Source organism: Chenopodium quinoa, unplaced genomic scaffold, assembly GCF_001683475.1.
Source record: "Chenopodium quinoa cultivar QQ74 unplaced genomic scaffold, ASM168347v1, whole genome shotgun sequence".
In the NCBI taxonomy this organism is placed as follows: Eukaryota; Viridiplantae; Streptophyta; class Magnoliopsida; order Caryophyllales; family Amaranthaceae; genus Chenopodium; species Chenopodium quinoa.
In genome coordinates, this window is record NW_018743050.1 from 3,128,937 (window position 1) to 3,154,775 (window position 25,839).

Here is a 25,839-nt window from a genome sequence, read left to right on the forward strand (position 1 = left end):
GTCCCTGGCACCATCCCCAATCACAATAGACAATCGACGACAAACCAAGACCCAGGAGATTGACAATTCAATAAATTAAATTGCTGGAAAAACAATTGAAAGACTTGAAACTACAGAGCAATCGAGCATTCAAGAAGTTCATTGAATTCGCGGATGTTGGTTGCAAAAGTGACACTAGTTAACTATGGTCAACAATTTAGCCTTAACATCTGCCATGGATTCAAAATACAATATTATGCGTGATTAGCAAAGTACCTTGGCACCCCTAACTAAAGATGCGAAAAGACCATTACACTCTTACATAAACGGTCCAGATTTATCACGATGAACCTGAACTACCTCATTTAATATGAATTTCATAAATGTATAAGTACTTTATGAATTCCATAAATTCAAACACTTCTCAATTTAAAATTCATTATAAATCTATAACGATTTATTTCTTCATTTTTTTTAATATTGCAATCTAGTTTCCTATAATTGCATAATTCACAAAATCACAATCAAATCACAATGACACAACCACAAAGTATAAAAACAAATGAATATAGCTTATAAAAAAATCGGTGGTGTGCCGCCTCCATAAGTAGGCAAGGTCCACTTTCCTTTTTAATCATTTAAAAAATAAAATAAACATCGGCTTTGACTTGTTGCCACTTTTCCTTCTTAATTTAATTAGTCTTCTGTTTTCTTGTCTTTCTTCCCACCAATTTTTCCCTATAATTTTACTTCTTTTCTAATTCTAAATTAATTTTGACCCCCACTTTACCCTCAAGGCCTCAACAATAATTTCATCCAATCATTTTATTTTAATATTTTGGTACAACTTCACAACATCACAACCAACCCAAATCAATAAATTTCTAAAAAAAATAAATAAAATGAACAATAAAAAATTCAATTTAAATCAAAGAAAATGAATTATACCCAAAATTTCTCATACTTGTAATAAAAAAACGTCTCCAAAAAATTCACCACAAAAATCCGAAATATTATGTGCAGAAGAAAAATGGCAGTAGACGCCATATCCCCCACATCACCTCATCCAAAACACCAATCTCCCCGCCACCGCAACAACCACCGTAAACCACCGTCAAACTCCGGCAAATCGACCCCAACTCCGATTTCCTCCGCCTCATCTTCCGACCCATCAACCACCTTAAACAAACCCACTTCCAATAATTTCACCTCTTCTTCAACCTCCCACTCTAGCCGTACTTCTCTATCCAGCCTTCGCAACTCGCTCCCTGAAAACCCCCACTTATACGACATCTCCGAGATTCGCTCTGCTACCAACAACTTCCTTGCTAAAACTTACTCTGCGTCCCGGTGTTGGCGATGTCATTTGCTCGGAAAAGACGTGTTGATTTTCCAGAGGAAGGCCAATCATAGTCATGATTTACGCCCACCAAGTGTTCGACAAAAGTTGTCTTCCATTTGTAGGTCGCATCATATTGCTATTGTGAATCTAATCGGAGCTTCGATTTCTGGGGATTATATTTATTTGGTTTACGATTTCATTGAGGGTGCGAATTTGTATGATTTGTTGCATAATAAGAGTAATCCGGGGTTTACTGTTCTTGATTCTTGGATGTCGAGGATGCAGATTGCGTCTGATTTAGCAAATGGGATTGATTACATTCATAATAATAATACTGGGTTAGATGTTAACTCTGTTCATAATCATATCAAATCGAGCAGTGTTATTGTTACTGAACCGTCGTTCAATGCGAAGCTTTGCCATTTTGGGACCGCCGAGCTCTGCGGCGAGCCGACGGAGGAGAGAGAATTGGATGATTTGGGTGTTAGTTATAAGGTTGAGGAGATTGTTGATGAGGAGGAAAGTTTGTCTTCTTCACCGAAGAAATTGAACCGATCTAACAGTATCAAGTTCAACGGCACTACAGGGTATGAAACTTTTTTTTTTTTTAATTTTGTCGTACTTTCTTTGTTTGAAATTAGTCGTACTACCTCTGTCAGAAATTAATCGGCATATTAATAATAAGAAATTAATCGTCATATTAATAATTATGTTTGAAATTAGTTGTCACATTAATAATAAGTTAATGCGATTAATGTTATTTGACATCCTCTGTTCAGAATTAGTCGTGACGTTAATAATAAGTTAATAAAGTTGTTTGAAGTTGGACATGACTAATCTAAATGGAGGAAAGTTGTACAGAGTAATGTTGTTTGATTTTGTACACAAAGATGATTAAATCCATGATATAGGTCCGTTTTTGTTTTACTAGAGTAGAAGAATAGAAGTTATTGTTGTTAGACTTTTACATTTTGAGGGAAATTAGGAGTTAGACAAAAAAAATTAGGTAGGAAGTAGAATTTAGAAGTAAGATAGTCGATTAATAATTTAATATAAAGTACTCCATAATTAATTTCGTGTTTTTTATATCCTGAAAATATTGGTCAAAATTTAGTTCGTCATAATCGTGGTTCCCACTTCCTAGTTATCAATTTTCACACGCTGCATTTTTGCATCAAATTGATGTATGGAATGCCAAGCATAAGTTGAATTTTGATTTGAATGTGATGTTATTGTGATTAAAAATCAAAAATAATGTAAAAAGACGACTCTATTTTATTTTATTTTAATTAAAAAGACAAATTACAAATTTGGATAACGATATGAGTATTTTATGTGTAAGGATGATGTAGACAGTCCATCTAGCTAATAATAATATTGACGATCAATTTTGTATAGGTATATGCCGTCGGAGTTCCAATTGACAGGTGTAGGGACTCGAAAATCCGATGTGTACGCATTCGGGGTGGTGTTGGTAGAGTTGTTGTCGGGGGAGGAGCCGGTAAAGTATAAATACAACAAAGCGACGAAGGAGTACATAAAATCATCGGCTGTGGAATCCGCCCGAGCAGTGGTGGAGGAAGGTGGAGTAGATAGGGAAGGGAGGCTAAGGAAATGGATTGATATAAGGCTAAAAGATTCATACCCGGTTGAGGTGGCTGGTAAAATGACGCGATTGGCGGTTGAATGTTTACACGTGGACCCTAATAAACGGCCAGATATGCGACGCGTGGCAGGCAAGATATCCAAGCTGTATTTGGAATCTCAAATTTGGTGCGACAAAATGAAAATTCCTACTGATTTTACGGTGTCGTTTGCTCCCCGATAGTATAGTATATGTATTGTTGACTTTGATATAAGTTAACCTTATGTTTAAGATTGTTTTCTCATTTAGATTTTGTAGTTTATAATTTGATGTTCTTGTGTACAATAACCTGTAATGTACAGAGTATTAACAAAAGAAATGATATAGAATGATTATTGTTTATGGGTTTTAGAGTTGTGGCATAGTTTTCTGTACTACGACTTTATGAGTGTATATTTAATTTTAAGGCATGTTCTTATAGACTGAACTCAGTTGAACTGAACTGAACTGAACTTAGCGGAACTGAATTGAGCTGAAATGAATATTTTATATTCCGTAAGAGAAGGAAATTTGGAGCTGAACTGAATTGAAAATAAACGCATGATATGAGAATAGACCATTAATTGTATCAATTATTCTAGAACGGAGAGAGAGAGAGAGTATCCATTATATCATAATATGTGCATTTTTTTAACTTATTATCTCCTTAGTACCGGTAGAAGCTCAATCAAATAAGTTACTACACTAGAATTTTGATGATGCCAACATCTAAAAATCAAGGCAACATTCATCTAAAATAAATCAATAAATAAAGATAAATAAAACCAACTTTATTAACACGGTTTAATTATAGTAGGATGAGTTGTTAGTTGACTAGAGAGATCAACGAATGCATATTTTTCTTAGATTCTCATACAAAATTATTGAATTAATGACTTGTGTTTGTTGCATGGGATCACCAAACTTTGGATACTGTCTATATTCATATCATATGAATTACGAAGTAGTTGATTATAACAACTCGTAAATTAAAGAGACCTGAATTGTCCTTTTAAAAGATCCAAGTTGCTGTAATAAGCCAAATACCCAACAATTCACTATCATGTCTATCAATACTACTCCGTACCATTTAGACTTCAGTACTAATCAATTCTAATCAAGTACGCGTATATTTTTCATAAGGTGGACAATGATAATTCAACCCTGTTCTCTCTAGCTTCTTTATGGTACAAAATATGTAAACTCAATAGTAATACTACCTCCGTTACATATTACGTATAATTTTTGGGTATAATTTGTGAGATACAAAATATTCCGAATTTGCTCATAATATGTAACAGACGGATGTAGTATTTAAAAATACTCCATAATATTTTTTTTATTTTTATTTTTTAATGTTTTTACAATCCTCTATTCCTCTCCTCACATGATTCCCTCTCTCTCCAAGTTTTTCTCTCTTTTATATGCTCTCTCTCTCTCTCATTTCTCTTTCTTTCTCTATTTTCTTTGTAGTATCCCATGCGAGTTTAAAATTCCACGTCAATCAGTTCATGTGTGTACATTAAATTCCTCAATTGGATATGAACCTAACATGCATGTCTCATCCACTTTCTATACAGGTTATGAATGATAGAGTATAAAACATATTCCTGGGCCTCAACCATTAGTTTAAACTTTTGGTTGAGTTGGTCCTTTAACATGGTATCGGAGCCAGCGTGACACAAAGGTCACGGGTTCGAATCTCATCCACCCCCCACTTTCAAGTGGAATATTAAGAGCAGGGTATGTGGAGGGCTCATGCTGCATCCACACTTCTAGCCCAATTAAAATTCAGGCAATACAAGTGCATATGATACATGTGTATTTCGGGAGAAAAACCATAAAATATGGATTACTTCGTAATTTAACAGCCAAGTTTAGTAATCAATGATTAATATAAGCTCATAATTGTTCGAGTACTGTGCTGGGGCATGTTTGGCGTTGATCTTGATCTCCGATTGAAAAATACGCACAAAACAAGTTAAGGTTCGTCTAGTGGTAAAGATTGTACCTTCCAACCTTGGGGTTAGTGGTTCAATCCCCACTAGAGGCATTCTAAGTGTGGGGGATCTCTTACCCTTCCACTCTCACTCTCAAAGTGTCTCACTCACAAATACCGAACCAAAAAAACCGTGAGGGTTGAGATTCGGTCAGAGTCCTTCTCCTTACAAAAAAAATGGAAAATAATCACATTAAGTCGTTGACTTTTAAATGACATACTTTTAAAATTGTACATCTGTACAACTATAAACACATTGTTGCATATCCACTAAATAGATTACATCTTTCTGAGTTCTGACCATTTTAAAGAATGTATGTTTAGCATACCTTTATGAATAGTGATGATTAAAGATCATAAATTATTGAATATTATTGATAATTATTGTTGCCTATAGAAGAGTCAATTGTTTATAAAAAAAATGCAGGAATTTTCTCAAGCATTTTGATTTAATTAGTTCAATACCTTAAATTCATGCATTAGGACATTTGACTTGGAAATTCAATTCCTCCATTCATCTACTACAAATTTTCTTCTTTTTTCACAATTTAAGTCATTGTCTTAATTTTTTTGACGGGGAAATCATGGTCTGGAAAGAAGACATTTTCATGTATTTGTCAAATGTGTGTATGTAATTATGTATATATACTTCGTATATATTAAGTTGGTCTTTTTAATAAGATGAATCAAACATGATAGAATGATAGGCGTGTCGCGTACCTAATAAAAATAAACCTAACTAGACCACTACTATGTAGATAGGCAAGCAAGGGTCGGATCCCAAGAGATTATGGTTCAACTAACTAAATAGACTCAAGTAAATACTAAGCAAGTAACCAAATCAAATTATTGAGCTTTAATAACTAAATATCAAGAACGATGATTAAACTAAATAATACGATAATCAAATACTAAAGACATCCAAGATCAAGCATTACCACGAATACAATTAATGCAATAGTTGTTCTACCTCCTAACATATAATTCAATTGATTAAAGAGGAAAAGTCATCCTTGAATAATACCAATGGTCTCTCCTGAGTTATCAATGACTTCCCTAATCATAATCAAACCTACTTCCGTGGAATCATGCAAATTAAAGACCTTGAGCACATTACTCTAACTTCCTAATCATCCATTCAACTACTCCCGTGATGAACTTTAAACCCTTAATTGATTTATTCAAACCCGTCAAAACCCAACTCCCGTTGCGATCAAGACAATGGAATAATAACAATACCAATTATCCATAATCTAGTATTGGCATGAGCACAATCAATTAAGCATATCAATTGCAATCATCATTAGAGAATTTAAAGAATTAAATCAAGCATTAATCATATTCGGGTTCCGCTAGATCTTGGAATAGGAAAACTACTCACACATATTAATGAAATTAAGAACGATAATCAATAAAGAAAACATAATTAACAATAATAAAATAAGAGAATTGAGGGAAGAAATCAATGCTTGGAATTAATTATGAAATCTTGAATCTTGAAAGCAAAACCCTAGAAAATAATATGGAAGAACGTAATACCCAAAAAGAAGTCTAAAATAATATATGAAAAGTGATAAAGTGATCAATAAAAGATTCTCTAAAACCTATTTATATCCTAGCATAAAACTAGATATTTTTATCTAAATAGGACTCTCAAACGCCACCGAAACGAGCTGCCACAGGTAGGTTGTGGCACGAAGAAAACCGCCACAACCAGGGTGTGGAGCGGGGTGCCTTCGCCTCTCCCTTGCTCCAATATAGACGCCCACAACCAGGTTGTGGCCAACAGATTAATTGCACGCCACAACCGAGCTGTGGAGTAGGCTGCCTAAATGCTTCATTGATGCTCTATTGGTGCTAGAAACGCTCCATATAAAGAAATATCTCGCGATTAAAATAAATTCCACGCAAATCGAGCCATATTCCTATAAAAACAAAAACAAACAAACCGAGAAGAGCAATATCGAAATAGGAAGAATAATAGCTCAAAAAGATTAAGAGAATGAAGAAAACACAATAAAACATGACCAAATATCACATATAAATCGTGTATAATATCGTGTTATCATAGAACAACCCAAATAGTTTGGACTTATTGATGACCTATACCCAATCAGAACGATCCGTTAGCCAGATTTTGGTGCACCCATCATGTTTAACTTTTTTTTTTTTTTTTTTTTTTTTTTTGGTACAATAGACTACACCTTATTTTAGAAATAATAATCCCAACTTTCACGAATTTTGTTTCAATAATACCAGCTTCGGATTAATCCGAACTTTGGAGGCTGTTGATTTTCTTCAATTTCAAAAACCAATGACCGATTGAATGGGTTGATTTTTTTTTAAAAAAGTGACACATGTCACGAGTTAATTGGTTATAATTAATTTAAAAAAATAAAAACAAAAAAAATAAAAAAGAAATCACCACACTAGTAGAAAATAGTTAATGAAAAGCCCCAAATGGCAAGCTGTTATGCAATTCCGCTTCCAAAATTATAAATGACAAGCGGTTTGGGATGAACCGCTTGCATAAGTGTAAATGGCAAGCAGTTTAGGCTGAACCGCTTGCAAAAGCCCAAATGGCAAGCGATTCGTACCGTGAACCGCTTGCCTTTAAAAAAAAAAACCTACCCATTTTAAATACCAACTCACGCCCCCTTTTTTCCACTCTCATCATACTCCAGCCGCTCTCTCTCTCCTCTCTTTCTCAGTTCCCACTCTCCTCTCTTAATCTCTTTCGTTCTCACTCCTCCCTCCATTTCTCACTCCCTTCATTTCACTCTCCTCTCTCAATCTCCATTTCGAACAAATTCGACCAAAAACATATAATTTCGACTAAAATTCCGAGCAGCTTTGGAGCAAAGTTTCGAGCAATTTTTGAGCAAATTCGTGCAAATTGTGTGGGTTTTCAAGTTTTTTAGGTCAAATTCGACCCTGAAAACTCTAGATCTAGTGTTTTCATGGTCGAATTTGACCTTTAAAACCAAATTTTCAAGTCAAAATTGGTGTTTTGCTTGGGTGGGTTGCGGGTTAGGGACGGTGGAGGTGTGGGGTGGTGGGTGGGTACGGGCTGGCTGGAGATGTGGGTTTTTTTTGGGTGGGTTGCGAAGGGTGGAGGTGTGGGGTGGTGGGTGGGTTACGGTTTGGGTGGAGATGTGGGTTTTGTTTGGGTGGGTTGCGAAGGGTGGAGGTGTGGGGTGGTGGGTGGATTACGGTTTGGTGGAGATGTGGGTTACGGTGAGGGTCGTGGTGGGGTGGTGGTTGGGTACGGTTACGGTGAGGGTCGTGGTGGGTGGTGGTGCTGATATTTGTGGGGGATGGTGTGGATCGTGGTGGGTCGGTGGTGTTGGTGGTCGTGGCTGGTGTTTTTTTTTTTTTGAAAGTATTTTTTTTATTTATTTTTATATAGAGCTGATTTTATTAGTTGTATTAATTTTTTTTGATGTAAATGTAATATTACAACAAATAATTAATAAAAATATTAATGTTTTTACATATGTTTGGTTTGTGTATCAATTTATGTGAAAAAAACAATAAAAAAAATTTTACTTTTTTTATTTTGTATACCCATAATGGGCAGCGGTTTGGCGCCAAAACCGCTGCCCTTTCTCTAGTAATGGCAAGCCGTTCTGAACCGCTTGCCATTTAAATGGCTAATGGCAAGCCCCCTAATCGCATGCGGTTCAAAACCGCTTGCCATTAGGGGGTTTGAACCGCTTGCCATTACGTTTGTTCTACTAGTGCCAGCCAAACCCCAAATTTGGCCACCCATGATATTTGCTTCAGAAGCTGGTGTGCCTCGATGAGTGACAAAATTAAAGACCCAAGATGGTGGAGTATGTTCTGGTGCTTGGCGTGGGGTGTTTGGCTAAAACGCAACTCGTGGATCTTCGAGAAAAAATTGATGGCTGAGCATATTATCATTCACAAGGCCACTGGATTGGTTGGTGAGTATGAAGAGGCCATCGAGCAGTGTTCTTCTGGGCTGCAAGCTCAATCTTTGGGGGCGGTTTGGAAGGCTCCACCAGCAGGGACTTATAAATTAAACTCGGATGCAAGTTTCTACATTAGCAAGCAGCTTGGTATGGGTGGAGTATTGAGAGATGCCGAGGGTGATGTGATGGTGGCATTCTGCTCGAATATGAAAGGTACATTCAATGTTGATGTTGGTGAGGCTTTAGCTATGCGTGATAGCCTCAAAACTGTGCTAGAGGCAGGATTCCGAAAAGTGATTCTCGAGACGGATAATATCAAACTCTTCCATCATATGAAAAATGGTTTTACGCCCCCTAATGCTTTTGGAAGCGTTGTTAAAACATCTTACGGATGTCTAGTCTTTGTTTGTTTTGTTCGTTCTCTTTCGTTAAAAGAACGGGTAATGGTGTTGCCCATAGCTTAGCTAGTTTGAGTAGTTCGTTTAGTGAGTATCGAGTTTGGTTAGAAGTGTATTCCCCGGAAATTCATGGGGATGTTTGTATGGATAACGAATTTTCGATGAATTAAAAGCTAGGCTCGGTGTTTGTGAAAAAAAAAAAAATAAAAAATTCGGCCACCCAAAACCTTGTCGGCGGCAGCTGCTGCTACTCCCCCTCCCCCTGCGCTTTCTCCCTTTCCCTAACACCAGTTTCCCCCCTCTTTCAACGCTGGTGATGCAACCCACCTTCCTCCCCTTTCTATTCCGTCATCACATCTCCTTTCCTACTGGCAAGCTCTCTTAGGCCCTGTTCTTTCGAGCTTCTGCCTTCTGGGCAGAGCATATTTCATCAGAGCAGAGAGAAATAATAATAATAATAATAATAATAATAATAATAATAATAATAATAATAGCTGCTGCTGCTGTTGCTAAACTACTACTACAGAGTTGGGATATAATGCGTATTGTTTTTATTTGAGATTTTCTAAGTTATGCCCCCCAAACTTCTTTGGTTTCTAAGTTGTGTCCATGCCTTTTCAAACGTCTAAGCTGTGCCCTCAACCTCACTAATTTTTATTAACAATAACCTTTGACGTTAACAATAACTTTTTTTTTATTATTTAATTTTCTAAATTTTAAATTTTTTTTAAAAGTGTTAAATCAATTAGAACGGTACATGTGTCAAATTAGTACGCCACGACACCATTGTTGATAAAATAACTTAATTTTCGTTAACGGATATGGTTGTCAAAGGGTATTGTTGATAAAATATCGTGAGGTGGAGGGCACAACTTATAACTTTAACGTTAATTTTATTATTTTATTTTCTTATTTTTAATTTTTTTAAAAGTGTTAAATCAATTAGAAGCCCTTTTTATTTTTTTTTATTTTTGTTGGTGAAGTATATAGTGCGTACTAGGTTAGGTTCCGTGCCATGCAAAATTATTTTAATTACCCATATTTTCTTTTGACAACTTAATTTATTTATAAAATAAAATATAAAAATTATTAAAGTATCTTGAACAAAATATAACTAACATGGAATATTTGATCAAAATCATATTCTTAAAAAATATCCCTATTGTTCATTTATATAGTTGACAAAAACAATTTTTTTTTAAAAGATATTTTCCTTAAATAAAATTTAGTAATTTAATTATAAAAAAAAAATACTAAGGACACACCAGAAATTGACACGTGTCATTGCTGGTGTGTTTTTTAGTATATTGTATGATGATTGATTGTGATTATGTACAATAAACATATATCCCCTAAATCCAAAAAAATAAAAACAAAAATAAAATTGGAAACAAGGAATAATCTATGATTAGCATCAACACCCAATGACCAATAGAATAGAAGAAACAAAGAGAATAAGGGATTGATACTAAAAACCCTTCATTTGATGTATACAAAATCCAATTGATCGAGCTAATAAACTTAGTTAACTATACTTGTAACAAATATTGACAGTCTAAATCATATGGCATTTTCTCAATATTAATACCATTATTAATTACTCTACCGCTATTGCTGGTACCCTTGTAACAGTCCACAATTGATTTCCTGAGTGAAATTGATGTAGGCAGCTGATGACACACCCACTCTACTAAGGAATCCATGTCTGTTGCAAAATCATACATGTTTTGTATTAGTAGCTCCGGTAACCATATCGTTTTCGAGTTTGTCACCGATATTGAAGCTTGTAGGTACTCTTGTTTTGATTTTTCTAGCTCCGATGTCACTCCTTCAGCTGTGTATATCCTTACCTGCACAATCCATACTAATTAGGCACGGATCATTCCATAATGCACCCTAGGCGGACACACACGTGAATGTCACGTGCTAGCCTCATGTGTCACACGTGTGCTCAACACTTTACCTAGATTACAATATATTATATGTTTGAGACGTACCACAGTAAAAAGTTTACTTTATAATTTAATGAGAAAATTGTGAAAAATGACTTGTTAAGTGGTCGACCTTTTGAAAAAGGACCTTTTAAGTGAAAACTTGTGAAAAAAGACCTTTTAAGTTGTATATTGTTTGTATAGGGTACTTGAGTGAGCTTGCGTGGTGGTCAACGCTAGAGCTCCAGCGCAGACTATCACATGTTAGTCACGTGACTTATTTAAAAAAAAAATCGAATTCGAGGATTTTTTTTTTTAAAAAAGTCACGTGACTAACCGCGTTGACCATCACGTCGAAACTCCGACGTTTACCACCATGCAAACTCACCCAAGTACCCCACACAAACAAAATACAACTTAAAAGGTCTTTTTTCACAAGTTTTCACTTAAAAGGTCATTTTTCAAAAAGTCGACCACTTAAAAGGTCCTTTCTCACAATTTTCTTTAATTTAATTAGTTAACTAAGGACCATCTATTTAAGATTGTTTAAGGTCGTGTTAAGAGAAGTTGATGGAGTAATGTAACTTACAGCAGGAGAAGATCGAGTTCCACAACATAGGGTGAAAATGACATTAGGATTCACGGTGTTGAGACCGTATAGTTCATGGATAATGGCTTCCTTCCCGTCTTTAGAAGACATTAGGGTTGGTTTCCTTAGAATACATCGTTCTATAGCTTGTGCATTCACAACTTTTCCTCCAACATTCAATGTTGCCTGTAATTTAATCAAAGTAAAATCAACTTTAATTCATAGTAATTTAAGAAATTAATTTAGAGAATGTCATGCAATACATAGATAAGTCAAGGTTTAATTTCTACTCTTTCTAATATTACTTAGTACCTTGTTCAATAAGTTGAGCAACTTTTCTGCGCTAGAAGGCACACTAAACTTGAGAAATCCCTGCAGAAATGTGTCCGAAATGTTACTCGTAGCTAGAAGCCTAAATTCGAATTGATCGATACAAGAAATTGATACAATGATTATAAGTTAATATACCATTAAATTAACGTAAAAAGTTGGTACAAAGGTTAGATTATTCCTAGTATTTTTACCTTGTTTATATAGTTAAAGAAAACATAATAAAAATAAAAACTCAACATATGTTTAGGAGAAGCTTACATGCATTATACAAGCGTTGTATATGTTGATCCAAAATGCAAGCTTTTGTTGATCTGACAAGGATTTTAGGTCCACCTTCTGAAGGCTGTTGAATAATCCCCTGTTCCCAAACAACAAATTTAAGGATGATTTTATAACTCGCTTAGTTTTATTCACGAAGTAACACCTACTACCTCATTCCAAATTATTTTTGTTGAACTGAAATTATTATTATTGAACTGAAATTATTTTTTTCGATGAACTTAAATTATTTTTACTGAAATGATATTAATTATACTAAATCGAAATTATTTTTGCTGAACTGAAATTATTTTTACAATCTCTATTATATTTCTTCTTTACATTAACTGATTTTTTTAATGAACTAAAATCATTTTTGCTGAATTGAACCTACTATTACTGAATTGAAATTATTTTATTGAATTGAAATTATTTATATTAAATATTATTTTTTTTAAGGTGAAATGAACATGGCCTTAGTTGTCATATTATTAATTTAAATTACGTGAACCATCAACATGACAACTAAATTCGGACATATAGTAACATAATTTTGACTTACTTGAGTTTTTGGAACAAGGGAATGGAGCTTGAATTAGAGACAAATTTCGGGTCTAAGCAACTTGAAGAGAAAACAACCAAGTTCTTGTAAGGACCAATGTCCCTTGGTATAGCCCCTTCGATATCGAAAATGCCATATGGATCTTGTTGTTTGGACTCCTTAATGAGGCTTGTTGACAAGTTCACCCCTGGCTCTGTCCTGAAGCTTAATGAAGAGTACATGGATCTTGAAATTGGGCCAGATTTCTCCAGCTCACTTTGCCTTGATATCCTAATTAATCTCACATAAATGAGGATTAAGCATTTCATTATGTTTTCAGACAATTTGTTGGGTTGCCATTTTGTTCCATTACTCTCTTCCAATTGTGTTGAACCTATTGATTTTTGAGGTGGATCAACTCGAACTTCTACATTCCTTTCTTTTGGCTGCATCAACAAGACAACGAGTATAAAATGTAAGCATATAATGAATAGCTTCTTAACCCCCTCTATTTTTTTTCCCTATTACAAATAAATGCGTCAAATTTTAAAATTTTTGATCATATATTTCTATGTATTTCTATTAATCAATAAGAGATAATATAGTCATGTGGGGGTGTTGCTACATTTATTTTATTGTATATTGTATTTATATATATAGTTTTTATATTTTTTTTTACGTGTATGAAATAAAGTTATATGAAGTACGAATTAAGACGTGCCTTGGAGACGTAAAAAGTTAATTGGGGCAAAAAAATAGGGACAAAAGAATATTAACATGTCTAAACATTGACCTAATCCAGATTTGACCCGACGACTTACAAATCTTAATTTGGGCATAAATTAAGAATCCAAACCAACAAAATTAAGTGAAAAATCTAAATAGCCCATCAAAAACTAGTACAAAAAAACATCAAGCCAAAGAGATTTGATTGACCCATCTAACGCAAGAATAGAATTTTACATTCCAATAGGCAACCAAACCCCAATACTTGAACCAAAAGTATGCAATTTCGCACTATGAATTAGTCTAGCTAGATAGGTTCTACCATACTAGGGAGATCATATTTGAATTATGGCACTATCTCCGACCCAAAATAATTGATCACATTTCTATTTAAGTTCATCAGGAAACAATAAAATCATTTAATTCTCAAAAATAGAACTAGTGATCGAATCTTATATGAACCTCATTTTTTCTATAGCCTAAAAAATTACACACCTAAAAACTTCAAAAAAGAAATTTGCATAATCTTAGACATATACATAGGATTAGGGCTAAAGTTATATGTTACCTTAAAAGGAGTTGGATCTCTAAAGTTTCGCAAGGGCGAAGCAGTAAGCTTTTGAACACCACTTCTCTTTGTCATTCTTTGATCTTGCACTCCACTTTGCTTGGAAATTGGTTGAATGTATGGTGATAAATTCCCTCCTCCTATCGGGCTTCCGATATCCTTCTCATTGATTGTAAAGTCAGTAAGACTATAACTTCCATTAATGGCTTTACTAATGAAATGTAAAGCCCTAGTTTCGTAACCAATCCGCTGATCATTGTTGTTGTTGTTGTTGTTGTTGTTGTTGTTGTTGTTGTTATAGTTGTTGTTGTTGGATCTTTGTTGCGTGTGTTGTTGATTATATTTTGCCATACTTGTGTTGTTGTTTCGCAACTGCGATGAATGTTGCTTTGGTTTTACTTGTTTTGAAGCTTCTTGCTCGGCTTTAACATCCTTTCGAAGATGCTCGATTTGAGTTTCAAGTCCAACAATTTCATCCTCAACCATCACCAATTCGGATAAAAGCTCTTTCATCTTGTCATACAAGGAAACAACACCAACTCATGAGTGCTACTTCAAGCTTCTACCCCAAATAATGTATTAAACTTGCAATTCAAGCAATCAAGATTTGGACTTAGTGTAAACTTTTTTTTTTTAATTGTTAATCCACCTTTTGGAAAAGGGAGTACTAGGTTAGGCTTTCCACTTTCTTTTAATCACAAGGTTGAAATTTTACACTTATCAAAAAAAATTCTTTGATTGTTTTTTGTGATTAGTAAGTCAGGAAAATTATAAATTTTGCTATGGTAAAATTAAAGATATTAATAATACTTTCTACTTTACGAATTACTCGCAACAAAGGGGTATTATTTGTCAGACATAAAATATTCCTTTGTTGTGAGTAATATGTAACGGAGGGAGTATAAAATGTGCATAAGCAACCATGAATTCCCAAACATAATTAAAAAAGAACAATGATATATACAATAATAATTTTCGGAAGACGGAAGTCTTAGGGTAAATGTGTACGTGTGGCATTGACGTAATTACACTATTTGTGCATGTAACAAATGTGCATAGCTTTATGAACCAAAGATTTTCTATTATAGGTGGTGATTTTACTTTTACACAACAATTAGTGGATTAAGAGTCTAAATTACGCAAAAATGTAATGTGGAAAATTATGTTACCTTAGAGGGAAGATGATCCGGGATGTGCAATGGCATGCCAGCTTTTCGATTATAAACTTGTTGCAAAATCTCACGAACTTGCTCCTCGTGGTTTAACAAGTTTTGGAGCACCGTCACCTATAATATATATGCAACCAATTACATACAATCTCATCATATAACTCGCATGTTCACAACACATTTAAGCATCATATTTACTCTAAACTAATTCATCAATTGAGCTTTTATAGTTATGACAAATAATTTAACTATGGAGCTCCATGATAGAGTATAATTTAACTATGGAGCTCCGTGATATAGTTATGACAAATAATTCTCGGGCCTCAACCATCAGCTTAGCTTTTAGTTGATTTTGTCCTTTATCACTCCGTCACCTATAATATACTAGAATTACATACGATCCAATTAATTGTACAACACCTACATTTAAGTATCACATTTACTTTAAACTAATTCATCAATTGAATTTTCTACTAATTTTGGACAACCAAGCCCTTTTATTAACAATATATAGCTAGGAGTCTAGGACATGTAACATAGGAGTGTTTTTTTCATAATACTAGTACAAAATATTTATAGGTTAGATTGTGTGTGGATAGGCATACTAAAATTAGTAAAATACATATGTTTTCAAAATGTATAAATATTTTATAATTTACTTTTTTTTTTTTTGAAAGAAATATTTTATACTTTACTTAAACAAAGATATTTAATAAATTTTATAGAAAAAAAAACTTAAATAATTTAATGTCATGGTAAAATTGCCCTGCATAAAATATGAGAAAACAAAAGTGAAATGCTCTTATAATTAATTAATTAGAAATTATAGATTGTCTTTATTTGGAATTAATTGTTACCTACAAAATAAGTTTGTATGATATCGATTACCTCTTGTTGTAACTCTTGTAATTTGCGTTGTCCGCCAAGATTTTTCTTTACCTAAACGAACAAAACATGTATCATCAAACATTTAATACACACCGGATTAACTATATACGAGGCTTGAAAAAGATGTACCAATAATTCACGAAAGAGCGCAACGTAACATTGATCATCATAAAAGAAAACTTACTCCATTTTCAGGTATAACAGGAAGTAAATGCATACGGGTAGGAGTAGCCAAGGAAGACATGGTATTCAAGTCGAACGAGCAACGCGTATGATGCTAGAGACACCGCTAAGCTAGAGGAATCAAGAAACTAAACTACAACGGATTTGATCCGAGAGTGTAAGGGAAAAAAGAGGGAGGGTAATGGTATGAGGATGCTTAAGTATAAAGTGAGTAAAAGGATTAATATCAAGTAAGGTTGTAGTTGGAAATGATGTAGTAGTTGAGAAATGATAATGTAATTTGTTTATAATCATAAGATAGAATAGAAGTAATGATAATAGAGAAGATGAAGAGGAGCTTTCGAAAAGACTTCATCTCTTATGATTTGGTGTTAACCGTCTAATTAGTTGGTGGGGGTGACATTGTGCGTAAGAGAGTGGTGTATGCCTTTTTTTACATACATATCGTAGCTTGCACTTGCAGTTTGGCAGTTATACCTAGGCTTTTACTTTTTTTTACCCTTTTTTTTTCTTATTATTAAAAAATTATATTATATATTTTTTTTTCTCGTGTTTTTAGCTTATTGATTACTGGTTGATGTCCGAGCTATGCTCTGATTTTTCAATTAATACATAGTTGGATTAGTTTTATGTATAACATGAAAATTAAAATTGGGATATCATATCATATCGTATCATATCATATCATATCACTAATATATAAGGTCGATCTCACAACCAGGCCACGAGATAACGATACTAGACATTCAAATTTTTTTGGTCAAGTGTCGCACCACATGGACGGCAAATAGGTATTATTGTGACACATAGGATAATAAGTAAGCAATTTTTGGATAGATTTTATAAAGTCGGTCTCACAATCAGGCTACGAGACAACAACATTTGGCATTCTAATTTTTTGCCTAGTGTTGCTCCACGTAGACCACAAATATGCATTGATGTGACACATAGGATAATGAGTAAGCAATTTTTGGAGGAAGTATAAATCAAGGGTTGTGAGACAATTGAAAAATCTCTCACAACTATTAAAATAATATCGAAGTGTAAGGAAGAGAGAGAAAGGAGGAGAGAGATAGGAAGAGTGAAAAAGATGGTGTGGGCCCCACTAAAGCTTTTCAGCCACATATCACGTGTAAAAATGGACAAAAAAATTTTGGGGACTACTACCACTGAGTTTATATTTTGTTCCACTAAAACTCCAGTAGAGCCTTTTGAAGTACCACTGAGACTATATTTTGTACCACTGAGAGTGTATTTTGTACCACTGAAACTCCAGTGATATTATTTGATAATTCAATAAGACAACTTTAAACTGACGCCTGAAATACCTATATTACCCATGTGAGACATAATTTTATTATCTCTCAACCCTCCCTTTATATAACCTCCAATTTTTGGATACATTATTTTTTAAGATAAAAATGTTGTATGGAGTTTTATTATCATTATACTTCTAATAATTCATATATAAAAAATTAACTATAAGTTTTAATAAATACCCTATAACTCGGTTTTATTTTTATCATAAAATTCGTTTAAAAAAGTTTTTTAAAATGAGATTCATTTATAACATATTTAATTAAGTTAAAAAATAATATAAAATTAGTAAAAAATAATGGAAAATTTGAGTTTATAAATCCCAACTTTGGGCGATTTACTATGAAAAATCCCAACTATGCATTATCCCTCAAAAATCCCAACTTTGATACATATTTTCTTTTAAAGATCCCAACGGGTCACCAAACCTATTACTTTATAATTAGGTTACAATCCACGTGTCAATACGAGATTGGTAAAAAAATAATTCAAAAAATAAATACTAAAAAAATATTAATTTAAAAAAAAACTAAATGAACCAAAAAAATCAAAACAGCAGCCCCTACCCCATCCCGGAAAACACCCTACCCACACCCTACCCCCGCCGGATTATCGCCCCTACCCCCGACAACCCCTCCCCATCGCCGGAATCCGACGACAAACCCTCTCCCACCCTCGAAAACCCACCCCTGTCCCTCCTCCCACCTTCGTGAAACCCACCCACTAATCCCCTTACCCGGAAAACACCCTTCCCCTAACCCCCACCTTCGAAAACGCCCCCTTTCCCTTCCCCAACCGTGGATTGATTTCTGGGGTGGGGGAAGGGAGGGGGTCGACTTCGAGGGTGGGGGTTTTGGGAGGGGGCTTTAAGGTTTAGGGTGGGAGGGTTTCGCGAGGGTGGGGGGAGGGTTTTTTGCCGGATTTCGACGACAGGAAGGGATTATCGGGGGTGGGGGAAGGGTGGGCGCCGTTTTCCGGCGGCGGGGAGGGGTTTTCGGGGATGGGGGGGCGATTTCCGGCGGGGTGCTGGGGTGGGGGTGAGGTGTTTTCCGGGATTGGGGTGGGAGCTGGGGGTTGGGTTTTTTTAAATTTTTTTTAAAATTTTTGAATAAATAAGATTTTTTAAAAATAACAATTAATTTTATTGTCTGGAACACTAAAATTCTGACAAGTGGCAATTTTGTTTTAGAAAAAATGAGTTAACCTTCTCTTTAGGTAATCGGCCATCTGGTATCTTTAAAAGAAAATGGGTATCAAAGTTGGGATTTTTTAGGGATAATGCATAGTTGGGATTTTTCAAAGTAAACCACCCAAAGTTGGGATTTATAATCTCAATTTTTCCATAAATAATTTTGATTTGATATGGGGTAGTCAATTGTGTTGTTTGTTAGAGCTGAATTTCACTGAATTGCACGTACTAATTTTGCTTATTGGAACAAATCTTAATTCACCAAAACTATTTATCTAGATCAATATTTGACTTTTATAATAAACAAAAAGAAACTTTTTGACTTTTACCCATGGTAAAAAGTGCAAATGTCATGTCTAAATATCCAAAAAGTATATTTAAATAAATTTCATAGGATAAAAAAGTTAGTTTAGAATTCTATTTGAATAGTTTAGGATAAAATTGTTAGGTTATATTAGGTAGTTTTTGACAAAAAAAACCCTTTTATTTTCAACAAAATTTGGATTGTTTTTTACAATTTTATTTTCAACAAAACTATAGGATAAAATTGTTGATTTAGAGTTTAATTTTTGATAAAATTCTAATATTTTATATGTATAAAAAAACTAAATTATAAATTTCAATAATTATTTTATAAATTTAATGACTTTTTTATTTTTGACAATGATCCAAGAAGGAGGCTAGCTCCCAACTGACTCAAGACAACAACTAAATTTAAGTACTATATATCACCTTTAAGATGTGAATTCAAAGATCATGCAGCAATATAAATTGTGCTTTTTGGGGTATATGTTTCCTCTGTTTTGTATGATTAAGGCACCCCTTGGACTCAATTAGCAACTTATAATTCAAGAATTCAAAGATCATCGTAACTGGACTGTAAACGTGCATGGTTGCACACTCGCATGTAGGTTCACCTATTACCTATATATATGTGAAACGCTAAACATCGCCCGCAAATCTCCACATAAAGCCCAAAATTTGAAATGAAATGACATTTTTGCCCTCAACATCAAAAACACACTTTTATCTTAAAACACACTGTTATGGCTAATAAACGGGAAGTGGCGGCACCGGAGGCGGTTTCGCGGTGGAAGTAAACAAAGTCGCCGGATCGCGAAGGAGCCGTGGTGGCAGCGCCCCACCCAGGCGCCACAACCAAGGCTACTGGCGCCTGGCCAGGACGCCACCGCCACCGTGGCGGCGCCTGGGCAAGACGCCGTGGCCACGGTGGCGGCGTCCACTGAAGACGCCACCACCGTGGCTACGGCGTCCTGCCCAGGCGCCGCCACCGTGGCGGTGGCGTCCTGGCCAGGCGCCAGTAGCCTTTTTTTTTAATTTTTTTTTTCAATTTTTTTTTCCTATTTTTTTTTTTAAAATGTATTTTGTTTTTTGGATTTTCTTTGCAATTTTTTTCTTTATTATGTTTTTGTTTCCTAAATTTTTTTTATTATTTTGGTTTTTTCTTTCTAATTTTGTTTATTTTTTGAATTTACTAAAGCATATTTTCAAAATAAATTAATATTTTTTTTTGTTTTTTTTTAAAAAAAATTCAAATTTATCAAAATTCAAACAAAATAAAAAAAAATAAAAAAAAAACCAAAACGAAAAAAAAGATTTAAAAAAAAATATACCGAGGAGGTGGCGCCTGGCCAGGACGCCACCACCGTGGCTGGGGCGCCTTGCCAGGACGCCACTACTATGGTGGCGGCGTCCTGGCCAGGCGCCCCAGCCACGGTGATGGCGTCCTGGCCAGGCGCCCCGTCCACGGTGGCGGCGTCCCGGCCAGACGTTCGCCGCCAAAACTTGATTTTTAACCACTTCAGACCTCGTTTTCCGGCTACGACGGCGGCTCTTTGGTGTCCCTCGGCGATCCGGCGCTGTTCCACATTTTGGGTGAGACAAAATTTCGTTTTAGGTTAAAATTAGAACAAGGGCAAAGTTGTCAAAATTTTATAAATTGTGGGCTTTATGTAGAAAAACGCGGGCGATGTTTAACAAGTCCCATATATATACATGTGCTTTCGCCGCTTCTTCCCTTTTGGGAGTTATGACTAGGCTCAAAAACCTATAATGCTTTTGTTCGCCTAAAAGAGTAATCTTAGAAAATTCTGCCTAAACCAACACATTAAATATAAATTGCAAGTGTTGTTTGTGACTTAAATGTAATTAGATTGAAACAATAGGTCTAATACAAAACGCACTAGATTAATTAGAATACAATTGATTGTAAATTTTCATGTTACAACTATAGTTATAGTTTTTGCATGCATAGTAAAATTTTCAAAGTTTTGATACCTATTTACAATCTTTAATATAATTTAATATGCTTTTTTAACTTTATACTTAAAAAAAAAAATCCAACATTTCTTATGTACATTAAAATCCCAACTTATCATAAAAAATATCATCCAATAACATGAAAATAGGTGCAACTCCAAATCGTTTTCTTTTAATTGCTCTAACCATGCTACTATTGTTTGACAAATTTCAAGGACAGATTCTTTGAATCCCTCCACAGTACACACAGTTTTATGAGTAGTAAAACTATTTTTTTATTTTAACAAGTATAATTGTCAAGTAATTATTATTTTATGAGTAAAAAATTTGAATGTATATTTATATAATACTAATTTTGTGCCCGGGTGATGTCCAAATTGTTGATAAAATTTTGGTATAAACTTTTTTACTTGAATATTAAATACGGTCTTACAATCCCTTTTGATATGTAGAATATTTAGACATATGATGTCAAATCGCTTATTTGGTCAAGTAAAGTTAAATAATACTTGTATATTTACTTAAATAGTTTCTCATATAGTTTGTATATTTATATAATACTAGTTTTGTGCCCGGGTGAAGCCCAGATTGTTGATAATATTTTAAAATAAACTTTTTTACTTGAATGTTAAATACGGTCTTACAATCCCTTTTAATATGTAGAATATTTAGACATATGATGTCATATCGCTTATTTGGTCAAGTAAGGTTAAATAATAGAGTAGTGTATTTTTGGTAGTTTAGTTTGTGAATATCTATGTTATTATTGACTTGAAATTATTTTTATTAAGCTTAATTAATTTATTTTTTAAAATAAATTAAATATATTTTAAATGGATCTTATTGTAAAGAACTTTTTAAAACGAATTTTATGATGGAAGTAGAACCAATTTATATGATATTTATTAAAAGTTATAATTAATTTTGTATATATGAAATATTAGAAGTACATCGATAATAAAACACTGTGCAACATTTTTATCCTAAAAAATCTATTTAAAATTCGCTTACTTAGCATCCTATGTGTCACCTTTGAAAGTCGTTCGTGCTATTGCTGAGAATCAACAAGGAGCTGCTCCTATTTTTACATTCTATGAGGATGTTAAGCATATTAGTGTTGTGTTTTCTTCTTTTAAGTGTGTTCATGTCAGGCGTACAGGAAATACTATTGCCCATTTAGTTGCTAGATGGGAGTCCGATTTTAATTCTGAACGTGTTTGTGTGAGTTTTTTCCCCTAAAGTATTCAAACTTTGGCGGATCTTGATTTGGTTTAATAAAATTCTCGGTTGTCTTCAAAAAAGCATCTTATGTGTCACAATAATACCTATTTGTCGCCTATATGGCTGGAAACTTGGAAAAAATTGGAATGTCAAGTCTATCTCCTAAATTAAACGTCAGTCCTAAGGATATTACTTACGACACAGATCTAGAGGTTCTAGGTTCAGACGATTTCACAAACGAGGCATGGGGTCTCAAGTGCTCGTATGTAGGACAGCTTTGTGGCCTTCTAGAACATTATAAAGTCAGCAATGAAGAGAAGATTGTAATCGGTCATGTATGGTCCATGCCCAGATCCAGTAGTAAGAAGTAAGGAGAGCTCAAGGAAAAGCTCAAGCATGCTTACAGTTGTCTAAATAGAGAGTTTAGGCAACATTTTGATAAACTTGGTGCTGATTTTGAGCACCTAGGTGATATGCCCATTTTACATAGTATTTTACCCCCGTCCCTTGGTCATAATTGATAGTGTTTTGGCTCTTTAGAGCCGCTTTTATTACTAATTTGTGTTTTCTAGTGTTTTCGTAGTTTTGGTTGAGTTTTGTAGGGATTGACACTTTTGGAGCATTTTCCCGGGTTTTAGACTACGAGCATTGGAGGAGCACGACCAGTTTTCGTAGCCCAGGGCCGGTTAGAGTCATCAAATCGGTGATTAAGGGCTCAACATATGAGATACCGAGGCATTTGGACCGAGTATTCAAGACCCAAAGAGGAAATCCAGATTGGGCTGAAGAATCAGAGCCCAATCGAAGTCCAAGATAGGCCAAGTATGGCTTTGCCAGAAGGTGCGCTCGGCCGGGCGGGGCAGAATAAGGAAAGTGTCCCTCACCCGAGTTCGCGCCAGGCCGGGCACGAGAGAAGTTTCATGATAGCAAAACGGTGAGCCCAATCGGGCGGTGTGGCACCCGACCGGGCGCGTGTCTCTGATAGAGTTTAGAGCGTCGTTTAGTTTGTTTTAGTTTAGGATTAACTTGCTTAATACAAATTACGATTTCGTTAAGCAAGTTTAACATCTTTTTTTTATCTCTTTTTACTTCTTTTCTTAGAATCTCGCTCTCTACTTAGTCTTATTTTCTCTCTCTATAACTTTACACTTTGTAATTTATTTAACTCATTATTTATGTTAATTTTGGTAAAGATTTCTTCTTTATTAATTTCTGTAATTTTATTTCCTTTATTCATCATGCCTCCTTTAATTGCTTTATTTAGTTTAGATTTAATTATGCATGAGTAGTTTTCTTTCTAGGGTTTATGGGGATCCATAAATAATACGAAGGGGTAATTTATTGTTGTTGATTATCAATGCTTGATTAATTTCCTATTGATTGATTTAATGCTATGCAATTAGATTTGAGCAAATCTTTTATGTATGAGTTTAGCAATATTAATTTGAGATTCGAGAGATGAGAATTGATATTTAGGCTTAATTTCAATAGGCAGGTTAACTTATAAATGGTTAATTCGAGATGAGATTTAATGCCGATAGATTAATTCTGTGATTGTAATACGTAGCGAAAGCCCTTTATGATCTGATTAATTGATGCATTGATGATTGATTATTATGTTTTACCCTGCAATATTATTTATTGGTGAACCTATGCCCTAGGTCCTTTATTCATTGATTTCTCTTTACCCTTAATCTTCGTAGTTTGGTTTCTCTTCGATAATAATAATTTGTTACTTAATAATTTAGATTTATGTAATTAATTAGGAATAGAAAGACCAGTTTCCCTGTGGATTCGACCCTACTTCCCTATATGCATTATTTAGAGGATTTAGGAATTACTTTTGATTGGGTGATACGACTTTAACCTGTCACTAGGTGATGAGGAGAAGAACTTAGTTTATGAGAAGAAGGCTCAGCGTGGTATCGGGTGACTTATCATTCTGAATGGGTGAAAAAGTCAATGGAGGTGATGGGCATGATGAAGAAGAATAGGTGAATGTTATTATGAGTTTTGCCTGGGTCCCCGCTGATTACCTTGCTTGTATCAAGGTGAGGAATGGAAGAGAAAAGGGAACTATGGTTGCGAGGGAGAAGCCAATCAATTATTTGGCGAATTACCTCGCAAAGTGCATGCAGATTTCTTGAATTCTCATTTCTATTAATGTACATTGGCTGCATGGCCACTCCACCATTAGTGTAAGTTTCTCATTGAGATTCACTGCATTTCTTGATGTTTTTTGCAGCTTGTCCTGTTGATGTATTGTATGTTTTAGCTTCCATGTTTGATCTTTTGGTACTATTTAGGGTCTTTTTAAGATAGATTTGTGTTTGTGCTTTTTGTTAATGATAATTTCTATATAACTTATGTAGCTTAGAAGTTCGATGATTGGATATATAATTAAATCTATAGACTATCTCCTATAATAGAATCATGTACTACAGGAAATGTATAGGAGTTTATAGGTACTACGGAGCGGAAAAACATGAATCATATTCATACAGTACCTAATCCCAAGATCTAATGCATAACACATAAAGAACATATAATCGTACCTTTGAAGCATGATTCCACGTGCGATCGAGCAAGAACAACGGGAGATAAAGAACCTCAATCTTGATTCCTCTACTTGGTCCACGGGCACAGAATAAGACCTCCACTAATGATAGTTAGTTGCAATTAAACCCTTCAATTGACCTTCTACGGAGAAGAGCGAACAACGAACCACCATGAACCACCACGAACCACCACACGCGCCACCAAGAGTGGCCGGCCGAACGGACGAGGGGAGGAGAGAGATAGTTGTGAGATATAGAGAGGAATTAGGGTTTTGGGATTGGTTGCCTTGATGTCAAAATACACTGTGTGTGAATTATGACTGCTTGCAAGCAACCCTAGGCATGGATCTTATTTATAGAACTCATCTCTAAATAAGAGCCCATGTCAAAAGCCCAAAACCTAATTCTCATCTAACTATGCTAGCCCAATCCATTTCATGATTAGTTAATTGCTCATGAGGCCCATTGATGGCCTCTTACTTGCTTAACCCAATACCCTTGTTGTGTGACCTCATAGGATCCATTCTAGTAGGCTTTGGACTATTTGACTAGCACAAAGATTATTGATCATAGTCTAGCAACAGATAATGACGACCTAAAAGAACGAACTTATTATCTCCATAATAGTGACCCTTGATATATCTAGTAATTGCACTTATCGAAGACACACAACTTCTTCAATCTCCCATTTGTCTTAGACAAGTGCGCAATATTAAAATTCCTTAAGTCAATGTGTGTCAATTTGATAATATGATTGCATCTCATGTCATGATCATATTAATCTACAAATCTTTTCTTGAAAACTGAGTTA

The 25,839-nt window shown here is 34.6% G+C and overlaps 2 protein-coding genes across 2 annotated transcripts; one reads left to right on the forward strand and one right to left on the reverse strand.

Moving 5' to 3' along the window:
- The first annotated feature begins 536 nt into the window (after positions 1 to 536).
- LOC110730936 (protein LYK5-like) lies at positions 537 to 3,317 on the forward strand. The gene is made up of 2 exons (XM_021910776.1): positions 537 to 1,908; positions 2,720 to 3,317. The coding sequence occupies exons 1-2, from the start codon at positions 995 to 997 to the stop codon at positions 3,147 to 3,149; spliced, it is 1,344 nt and encodes a 447-aa protein (XP_021766468.1). The 5' UTR covers positions 537 to 994; the 3' UTR covers positions 3,150 to 3,317.
- A 7,415-nt stretch (positions 3,318 to 10,732) lies between these two features.
- Positions 10,733 to 17,120, reverse strand: LOC110730937 (rho GTPase-activating protein gacH-like). The gene is made up of 9 exons (XM_021910777.1): positions 16,465 to 17,120; positions 16,281 to 16,331; positions 15,393 to 15,509; positions 14,224 to 14,736; positions 12,951 to 13,375; positions 12,389 to 12,488; positions 12,110 to 12,169; positions 11,798 to 11,983; positions 10,733 to 11,127 (listed from the first exon to the last, which is right to left on the reverse strand). Exons 1-9 carry the CDS (start codon positions 16,522 to 16,524, stop codon positions 10,807 to 10,809), a joined length of 1,833 nt encoding a protein of 610 aa, XP_021766469.1. The 5' UTR covers positions 16,525 to 17,120; the 3' UTR covers positions 10,733 to 10,806.
- Between the last annotated feature and the right edge of the window lie 8,719 nt (positions 17,121 to 25,839).

Coding starts and splice junctions, on each gene's coding strand:
- LOC110730936 (XM_021910776.1), top strand. CDS start 995: ATGTGCAGAAGAAAAATGGCAGTAGACGCCATATCCCCCACATCACCT. Junction 1,909..2,719: donor AAGTTCAACGGCACTACAGG/GTATGAAACTTT, acceptor AATTTTGTATAG/GTATATGCCGTCGGAGTTCC.
- LOC110730937 (XM_021910777.1), bottom strand. CDS start 16,524: ATGTCTTCCTTGGCTACTCCTACCCGTATGCATTTACTTCCTGTTATA. Junction 12,489..12,950: donor CCCTTGTTCCAAAAACTCAA/GTAAGTCAAAAT, acceptor GTTTGGGAACAG/GGGATTATTCAACAGCCTTC. Junction 12,170..12,388: donor ACAACGCTTGTATAATGCAT/GTAAGCTTCTCC, acceptor ACATTTCTGCAG/GGATTTCTCAAGTTTAGTGT.